This window comes from Quercus robur, chromosome 10 (genome assembly GCF_932294415.1).
Source record: "Quercus robur chromosome 10, dhQueRobu3.1, whole genome shotgun sequence".
In the NCBI taxonomy this organism is placed as follows: domain Eukaryota; kingdom Viridiplantae; phylum Streptophyta; class Magnoliopsida; order Fagales; family Fagaceae; genus Quercus; species Quercus robur.
This window is the reverse complement of record NC_065543.1, coordinates 41,914,611-41,924,723: the sequence shown is the minus strand read 5'-3', so window position 1 is coordinate 41,924,723 and position 10,113 is coordinate 41,914,611. Positions and strand designations below refer to the sequence as shown.

Below are 10,113 nucleotides of genomic sequence, written 5' to 3'. Positions count from 1 at the left end.
ATTTTTTGGACTCTTTTTTTTTTTTTTTTTTTTTTTTTCATGTCAACTTCTTCAATAAGTTTAGGATATATATACACACACACACATGGTTATTTGATGTATTTTTTTCATTCTCTTACCAATTGTTCGGTTTTTTGATTTAGTCTTTCCTTCTACGTACCTACCAAGGATGTCAATACCGTACCAGAGGCCATACCGGTTTGGCCATTGGTACGATATATTTCGGATACCGGTCAATACCAGTGTACCGTTTCGAGTTTACCGCTATTTTATATATTTAATATATGTATATATACACACACACACATACACACACAAAATCTCTATTTACCATAAAACAATACCTCAAAAATTCATGTTTACCATAAAACATTACTTCAATTAAGAACAAATAATTCATAGTTTTAAACTTTAACATCAACTAAAAGAAAAAAAGAAAAAAAAAAAGAAGGTATATTTCATGTTTCGGTCCGGTATCCAATTATCGGTCGGTACAGCCGGATTTCGCCGGTACGGCCGGTATTTTTTCCGGTATGAAACAGGGGGGTCGAGCGTACCAGATTGCTGGCCGGTACGGTATATTCCGGCCGTACCGGCCGATACGGTACGAAATTGATAACCTTGTACCTACAACACTTACAACCTCACAAGTATGTATTTGTTTACTCTAATTTTTTTTTTTATTATAATCAAATTGAATAGGTTTTATGTATTTGTTGCTTTTGTTTAAGCTAATTTCCTTAAAATTGATATGTTGTTTCCATCCCCTCAATTTCGATTTTGAGGACAATCTTCTTTTTGGCTTATGTATTTGTTATAATTTATTAATTATTTTCATTAAAGTTCTTTTACTTTCACATAATATATATATATAATATAATATATATATATATATATATATATATATATATATATATTTATATATTTAATCTTGACATTAATTTGATGTTAGATTATTGCTAACAAAAAGAAAAGGGTTAGTACAATTTTAGAACTTCTTATTTCTAATAGTTCAATTTATATTTTCTTAAATTAGTATTTTGTGAACTAAAATAGTTTAGCAATAAACTATTTTAATATGTTGTATTTCAATACAGTTTTGAAGAATCCAAATTCAACCTTGGTGAGAAAGAGAAAAAGATTGAGTTATTGCATTTTGTTAATTTTGACCTTTATAAAGATTGAAAAAGAATAGGTTAGATTTTTTATTTTTTATTTGTTAATATTGAGATTTATGTTAGAATGATAACATTTACCATTGGTTAACTTTGAATATATATATTTACTATTGGTTAACTTTGAATTTATATAAATATTAATTGATATAAATGGAAAAATAATATTTCAAATACATGCTGGACATGCAAGTTGGAGACACAATAGAATTTGCAAATATGTAAGTCTAAATAAGCATAAAGATATGCCAAAGAATCAAATGCAAGGCACAAAAACAAGGGAGACAAAGAGAGAGAAAAGTACTTGCAACGCAACTTTCTAATATGGAAGAAGAGGTAAGAATGATAGAAATATGTTATTTGTTTAATCAAAATTTGATAGGTTTCTCGCTATTGTTTTGAATATATAATTTTTATGTGTATATGTGTGTGTGTGTGTGTGTGTGTAGTTTTTTTATGAACAAAAAATGGGTAGAGAGGGACGACTTGAGTTGACGTCTTTTACCTCAAATTCTATTAAATGTTTCAAGTAATTTAAAATAAATTAAATATTTTGATTATATATCATAATTTTATGTTTTAATATGTAAAATTTATATACTACACACCATGTATACACAAAGTGACTCAATATATTTATGCACACATGTTGCAAAATTAATTTGTTTTTATCATGCGACTCATAAATTATTAATAGAGTTTCAATTTTCAACATATATAATTTTTAATTAAGCTGTGCATCGCATGAGCATAATACTAGTTCATTTATAACTTTAGAACAATCTTTTTGGATGTATGCAAAAATGATGCAATACACTTAACAATTTAATAATAATATATGAAAAAAATATTTGTTGTAAATGTCATTATCATGAATAGAACAGCACGTAAGTGGGACACACACAAACACAAACACACTAGGGCTGTACATGGTGCAGTGCGGCTATTTATGGGGGGGAATTTTGCACCACACCTATTGGGTGCAGTTTGCCCTCATGCTTGACCGCACCTCACATATGAAGGGCAAGAACCAGTTTACATTAGGTTCGGTTGACCATAGCGGGGCAGTATGGTTGATTCGGTGCAAAAAAAAAAAAAAAAAAAAAAAAAAAGAATCATCAAGCAACCCACATAGAAATATCAAACAACCCAAATATTCAAAAAAAAAAAAAAAAAAACAAACAAACAAACAAACATGTTCAAAATCTTTCACAAAATTTTCAAACAAATTCTCCATCTTTCTAAAAAGCATTGCAAGGAGAAGCAGGTATATATTGAGCATTATATAAATTTTCATACCTGGAAGAAAGCATAGGAAGGAGAACCATAGTAGCTAGGTATTAAGCATCAAAACATTCTCTTGAAATTTCTAGATAATAGTTGTGACAAAGAGGAGAGACGAGAGGGGAAACCTTCGAAATGGTGGCATCCAGTGGACGACGGTGGTGGGCTGGTGGCGAAGGCAGGGGCTGAGGAGAGAGAGAGAGAGAGAGAGAGAGAGAGAGAGAGAGGGGGAAAGGGGGAGAGGCAAACAAAAGATTAGAGATAAGAGAAGACAACATTTAAAAGAGATTCAGAAAATTAACCTACAAACTAAAACAACGTCGTTTTGTATCAGATTTAAAAAAAAAAAAAAAATTAATGGAACGATGTCGTTTTAAATCACTAAACTTAACCCTATTTTTTTTTCTCTTCTACCTTCTCCTTTCTCACTTTCTCGCCTCTTTTCTCTTCTACACAGCACTGGTACTTTATATCTCTCTCTAGAAATTTCTTTTATTTTAAAACTGAAACATGATTACATATACATATACGTATATGTTAAACTATATATATAGATATACATACATGGCAGTCGGTTCGGTTACACATCGGAATGCAAAACCCACAACCACTCGTCGCATCGGTTGTCGTCGTTACTCGCAAATCGTCTCCGACCACCGCGCCATACACCTCTGGTAAAGCTTAAATGGGTGTGGTTCGGATCAGTGCAGACCGGTTTTGTCGGCTATAGACAGAATCTAAATAGGCCTAAAACACACTGCCCAAATGTACCGTATTTCCAATGCATTTATATTTAAAAGGTATTACGGGTATGAGTTAGTTTAATAGTAAAGTATAAGAGATTTAGGGTTCAATTCCTACCTACATAAAAAATGAATTAATGTCTTAATTTGATGATAAAGAAGAATATTATTATCAGAAGCGGATGCGTAGAGGTGGGCCCATCCAATTACTACTTAATAAGTAAAGTAAAAAAATAGGGTTAGGCTTAAGTTCAGTGTCTAGTAATACTGGACCTATTGAGATGATGACATGTATCCACTTTTAAACCCGTGTCACCATCTAACCGAATCTAGTGCATTGGATGCACTGGACCTAAATTAAGTCCAAAAAAATAAGGGTGGCACTTGTGTCCAACGGCCAATTTACAAGACACGTTGAAATACGAATGAGTGTCCAAAATAAATAAAGGCTAAGTGATAGATAGGGAGAGACTAGAGAGATAGGTCGGCCATAAATAAACAAAAGAAAAAGAGAGAGAGAGAGTTGCCAAGTGGGGACAACCCCAATCACATCTCTATTTTCCTTCTTCTAACAAATCTCTCTCTCTCTCTCTCTCTCTCTCTCTCTCTCTCTCTCTCTCTCTCTCTCTCTCTCTCTCTCTCTCTCTCTTTGTGGCTTCGATTCGATTTGATCGAGCTCCGAAAAATCCTAACAATTTCTCAATATTGCATGCTCTTTCTCCTCCGCACACATAGATTGCAAACCCTAGCTTTTTAGTTTCTCTAAGCTTCTCTTCCGTTCGATTTCCAAGTCTGACTCTTCAATTTCTTTTGCATATAATTTCTAATGTACTCGCTTTTCATTTCGATTTCATTTGCTTGCTTTAGTGGACGATGATTATAGAGAGAGAAACACAAAAAATTATCTAATTTTCGTGTTAAATGAGCCAAGTTCAACTGTAATAATGTGTTCATGAACAACTCACAAATATGAGCCTTAATTTAATATATAGGTATGTATAAATAAATAAATAACCCATTTTGTATTATAAATTATATATAATTCTTAATAGTACAAGGTTGATAAAAAAAATATTTATATGTTTATGAACGAATATCATTCTAACTAATCAACTAAAATAATATAATTTCAATTATGATTTAATTATTAACTATTAACATAGCTATTTGAAGGAGTAAAATGTTCTATTCATGGTATTTAAAATATATATATATATATATATATATATATATATTTGTTAAATTCAATAGTTATAATGAAAAAACTTTTTTATAATGAAAAAACTTGAACTTTAAACATCTTTATTGGAAATACCTAAATGTGCTAAATGAGATCCAAGGTTCTTGGCCATGATATTTATTATTTATAAGAAAGAATAAGTTAATTTACTAATAATTTGCAACAAGCTCTGATTCAAACAAAAAAAAACTAAAATTGGACATATAATTTAGTTTTTTGTTTTTTTTATAAACTAAACTTTGGTTCGTATTCAAAATACAATTAAATAAAAATCATAAATTTTTAATATTTTTTTTTTTAGGCATAAAATTTTAATAATCCATTCAGTCAAATTCATTTATAAATTTAGAATAAACTTTTTGGATGTATGCCAAAATGATGCAATACACTCCACAATATAATAATAATAATAATATATAATAAAAAATATCTGTTGTAAATGTCATTATCATGAATAAAACAGCACGTAAGTGGGTAAGAGTGAGACACACACAAACACAAACACAAACACAAACACACCGCCCAAATGTACCGTTTTTCCAATTACTAAGTAAAGTAAAAATATACTAATACTTAGATAGAGAGATGGATACGTCTTCTCTTCCAAAAAAAAAAAAAAAAAAAGATAGATACGTCTTTTATCAAAAAAAAGAAAAAGAAAAAAAAGAGAGATAGATACGTCGGCCATAAATAAACAAAAGAAAAAGAGAGAGAGAGAGAGAGTGTTGCCAAGTGGGGACAACCCCAACTCACATCTCTATTTTCCTTCTTCTAACAAATCTCTCTCTCTCTCTCTTAGATTCTCTTTCTTTCTTTGTGGCTTCGATTCGATCTGATCGAGCTCCGAAAAATCCTAACGATCTACTGCTCTTTCTTCCTCCACACACGGATCGCAAACCCTAGCTTTTTTTAGTTTCTCCAAGCTTCTCTTCCATTCGATTCCCAGGTCTGACTCTTCAATTTCTTTCGCATATAATTTCTCATGTACTCGCTTTTCATTTCGATTTCAATTGCTTGCTTTAGTAGACGATGATTATAGAGAGAGAAACACAGAAAGTGATCTAATTTTCGTGTTTATTGAACATAATCTTCAAAAAAAAAAAAAAAAAAAAACCCTAATTTACCTGAGTAGTAGTAGGGTTTTATTTTTATTTTTGTTTACTTTTTAAATATGTTTAATTTATAGGGTTAATAGTAAAGAATTTTCATGAATTCAGCTGAAAAATCTGATTTTGGAGCTCCTTTTGTACAATCAAAATTATCAAATCGTGGTTTTGTACTGGGTTTCTTGTATGTGCAGCTTAGTTTCAATTCTATTGTCATGGTCAATTTGTGATTTTTGTGAATGGGAAAATTATATAATATGTAAATGTAATTACTGTATGGATCCGGTTAACGAGTGCCGAAGAAATGCATTGGTTAAGGTTAAGTTTTTCATTGAAATCGATAAGCTTTTTTAAGGAACTCGCGTGGGTTTTTGTTTATTAACTTTTGCACTTCAGCACCCATTAACGAAAGCCTTACTGTATTACTCTTTTGCGTTGCTGTCAAATTGAGATGCACTGTTGTGTAGTTTTCATAGTCATGTATTTGAGAGTCATTTTTGTAAATGTGGCTAATACAAAAAATTATTGTTTGGGTGACTTATACTAAACTGGGTTTTGTTTGTTTATTGTTTCTTTGCTTGGTGGGATTTTAGGTGTTAACGATGTCGACTCCATCTAGGAAGAGGCTGATGAGAGATTTTAAGAGATTGCAACAAGACCCACCCGCAGGAATCAGCGGGGCACCCCAAGATAACAATATAATGCTTTGGAATGCTGTAATTTTTGGGTAAGCTGGGGATAATGTGCATAAAATCTCTTCTTGTTCTCTTCTTAAGTTGTTTAACTATTTCTTTTCATTTTTCAAGTATGTTTAAGTACGGTTGGATAAACCATTTCTGGTTTCTTGTCTGGTTTGGATTGCAGTCCTGATGATACACCATGGGATGGAGGTGAGTAAATCCTTGCACCGAAGGTTTTTGTTGAAAAGATTACAGTATATTTGTGAAATGGGTTACATCTGTGGTATTTTATTTGATACATTTCCTAAATGTTTCAACATCCTGTGGAAATCTACACTGTTGATATACAATTTAAATGATTACTACTTTTCATTATATATGTGAAGTTATATAGTTGATTACTACTTTTCACTACAATCCATATTATTCAGCCAATGTTTTACACAGTCGAATAATTCATATTTGAGAGAATGCTAAATGCCCTTTAATATATATAGCCTTTGTCACTGAGCAGCATATGATATATGTTTGTGTTTCTGTAGTCTGCTTTTAAATTGATGATGGTTTTATCTATAATTAATTGTATTGCATATATTTGGATTCTAATCTAATGGTTTTTGGAATAATTCTTTTTAAGTATATATGGCGTATGAAGAGCAGTATGTGAGTGCTAGTTTTTCCAATTTGTGAGGTGCACAGTTGCATAATTATGTGGCAATATGGTCATATGACCAAAAAATAAAAGTATCACTTGACTGACATTCTTGTGATGCTAGTGCCATATCCCTGTATATTTGATGCTAAAAATAGAGTGCATAATTATGTGGCAGTATGGTCATATGACCAAAAAATAGAAGTATCACTTGACCAACATTATTGTGTTGCTAGTGCCATATCCTGTATATTGGATGCTAAAAATAGAGTGCAGATAAGTGCACATATAGAGTTGAATGGAATATTACTAAATTTATATTGCTTGTTAGCTAGATCATTGTAGATAATTTAATTGTAGGCCAGTTGCTTTCTGTTCTTGAATCATTTGTATTATCCATATGTTTAATATAGAACAAGAATGATCTTCTGGTTGGTTTTCCCTTTTTTTGGGGGGAGGTGGGGGAGGGGTATTTTTGTGAGTGTGTATCTGTTTGGTTTCCTCCTCCCTCTGTGAAAGTGGGAGCTATGCTGATTTCTGTTAAAAGTATCTTAAAGCCATCTAAATCTACATAAAAGAATTTTTGTTTGAGTTATTCAGGCACGTTCAAGTTGACTCTGCAGTTCACAGAGGACTACCCAAACAAACCACCTACAGTGCGATTTGTTTCTCGAATGTTTCATCCAAATAGTAAGTTGGATGAGGAACTGTCTTACATATTATATCCTACCTAAGTTAGGGTTTCTGACTTCAATTTTTTCTTTTGAAAATTTGGTCAGTCTATGCTGATGGAAGTATTTGTTTGGACATTTTACAAAATCAGTGGAGTCCTATATATGATGTGGCAGCTATACTCACATCTATCCAGGTATGGTATAATGTTTAATCTTGTGGTTGTAGTATTGCTTCCCATTTGATATTTTTTTATTAATAAGCAAAGAGTAATGCTATAGGCACAACATTTCACAATGGTTGAGCTGCAGATTTTTATTGGTTCTCATTTGGGCTCACCATTGAGACCACTTTATCATCTACCATGCATGACTTTCCATCTTACTCTAAGCTTATTGATAAGCAAAGCAGATGCACTTCTTACATAAATCATGAAGTTTGGTTTAATTTTAAAAGATGCCATTCAGTAGTTAGCTTCTATGCCTTTGTTGAGTGAGCAAGACTTGTAGGTTTCTTTCTGTTTCAATGTATGTGGACACGGGCATGCTTACAAAACATGCATGGGTACATTGTAATTTGTTGTTGAAGACTTGAAGTTTAGAACCATGTGCAAATCACCCCTCCTGGGACCCTTCTGTTTTAGGATCAGCACTGGGATTGTTCCTCTCCACACAATTGCTGCTGCCTTCCTCAATTGACCTTTTTTCTTATAAAATTCCTCAATTGACTTTATTGTTAAGTGAAAAGTATTCCATACCATGTGCTTTGTGCATTTTTTGCATGTTCATCTGTGCAATCAACATGTATTCTGACATTTCAACCTGATCCCCATTTCATTTATCCTTCTTCCATGTGGAGCTCTATCAAAAAATGAAGTAAAGGGGCTTTAATATATATATATATGTTACTGATATATATATGTTACTGATGATATAGATTTTTTTTGCATTTAAAGGGTTTGTTGATCCTTCTTAAATATGGTGTTTTGTTGATATCTTGACAACTTTGGGCTCTTTTCACATATTCTCTGTTTTTTTGGTTGACCAATGTCATGGTATAGCATTCATCAGGCCCATGTATAGAGTTTTAGATTCTTTTCTCACCTCACCCATTTTTGTTCAGGCAGATTTAAATCTGAGCTGTCATCAGTGTTTATATATAACTTCACAATTTCGTTAGTGTTTCTCTGACCATCTCCCCCTCCCCCACCATCTACCCATAAAAAAGAAAAGAAAAAGAAACAGTACCTTCACAGAATGCTTGACTGTGTAAGATTTAAATTAGGACTTCAGCTAAACTCTGGGCACTCTAGAGGTAAAAAATTGAAGTAATTCATAGTTTAAAAGTAAAATAGTTGTAGGACTGATACGTGAGTCATACAAGCTAGCCTGCTAGCCATTGCCCTCTTATGTGTCATTACCTTTGGAAGTTGCTTCAAATTTGAAAGACGTGTAGGAGGGGCAAGCATTCAGTTTCAGAATAGGAGTCATTTATTGGAAGGGACCTCTATGAAGGACATGTTCCTCCATTTGTGACCATATTTACATTTGCGACCCCATTGTTAGAAATATAGCATTGCTGGGACCATGTAATAAATGCAAGCAGCAATGATGGATATGACATTGAATTTTGACCCCCTCTCACCACAATATATGCCTGCTGTCATGCAATGCATACATTTCAAAGTCTTCTTTATTGGGGTGGGGAGGGGGCGGTGGTTGAGGAACAATGTCATTTAAAATTTAAAATGAGCAGGCAATTCCAGTTGAAATATTAAAATGGTAATTAGAAATCATCTGATGAAGCTGCTAACACAAACATTTTATAGAGAACTATTGATAGAATTTTAAAGGCTTTCATAATCTCATTGCAGTCGCTGCTGTGTGACCCCAACCCCAACTCTCCTGCAAATTCAGAAGCTGCTCGGATGTTTAGCGAGAACAAACGTGAGTACAACCGAAGAGTGAGGGAAATTGTGGAGCAGAGCTGGACGGCAGACTAACTCCATAATGGGGCACTAGTCGGGGCACTCATGGGTCCGTTTGATGGCATGTTTGAAATGACATTGCTCTCTAAGAAAACATTGGGCAAACTTATCAACTTTTGTCTTGTATGTCACATGTCATTCTATCACAAACCTAGCAAATGTTTTATTTGAATATGAATTGCTGCATTGCGTGTTGTTGATCCTCATGTAAAATAGAATTTACTTATCACATTACATTGAATTGTTATGAATTTGATTCAACATAAACGTTGTAGTTGCTGGATGATTTCATTATAGATACAAGAAATTCTGACGCGTGGGGAGTTGTTATAAATAAATAAATAAGTAGATAAATTAGAGCAGCTTAGCAAGTGAATGGTTGTTGGGGCATAGACTTCTTTAAGATCAATTAGCATTTTTTTCCTCTTCTGACATAAGTGAATTCAGGTCTGTTGGGTTCGACAAATAGAATCAGGATTTTTTTTTTTTTTTTTGAGAATCATAATCAGTTTCTTGTCTCTAAAATTTTGGCTGGGTGAGTAACTTGTCATTTTGGTCAAAAGCGATAAAATGA

The 10,113-nt window shown here is 32.7% G+C and overlaps 1 protein-coding gene across 1 annotated transcript; it reads left to right on the top strand.

Annotated features, from left to right (window-relative positions):
* Positions 1–5,151: 5,151 nt before the first annotated feature.
* Positions 5,152–9,852, top strand: LOC126701370 (ubiquitin-conjugating enzyme E2 2-like). The gene is made up of 6 exons (XM_050399422.1): positions 5,152–5,388; positions 6,142–6,275; positions 6,413–6,438; positions 7,481–7,570; positions 7,660–7,748; positions 9,426–9,852. The coding sequence occupies exons 2-6, from the start codon at positions 6,151–6,153 to the stop codon at positions 9,552–9,554; spliced, it is 459 nt and encodes a 152-aa protein (XP_050255379.1). The 5' UTR covers positions 5,152–5,388; positions 6,142–6,150; the 3' UTR covers positions 9,555–9,852.
* Positions 9,853–10,113: the final 261 nt, after the last annotated feature.

Excerpts from the sequence above, each read along its gene's own strand:
- LOC126701370 (XM_050399422.1), top strand. The coding sequence starts at position 6,151 with ATGTCGACTCCATCTAGGAAGAGGCTGATGAGAGATTTTAAGAGATTG. Across the intron at positions 6,439-7,480 it reads TGATACACCATGGGATGGAG|GCACGTTCAAGTTGACTCTG; the intron begins GTGAGTAAATCC and ends TGAGTTATTCAG. Across the intron at positions 7,749-9,425 it reads CTATACTCACATCTATCCAG|TCGCTGCTGTGTGACCCCAA; the intron begins GTATGGTATAAT and ends ATCTCATTGCAG.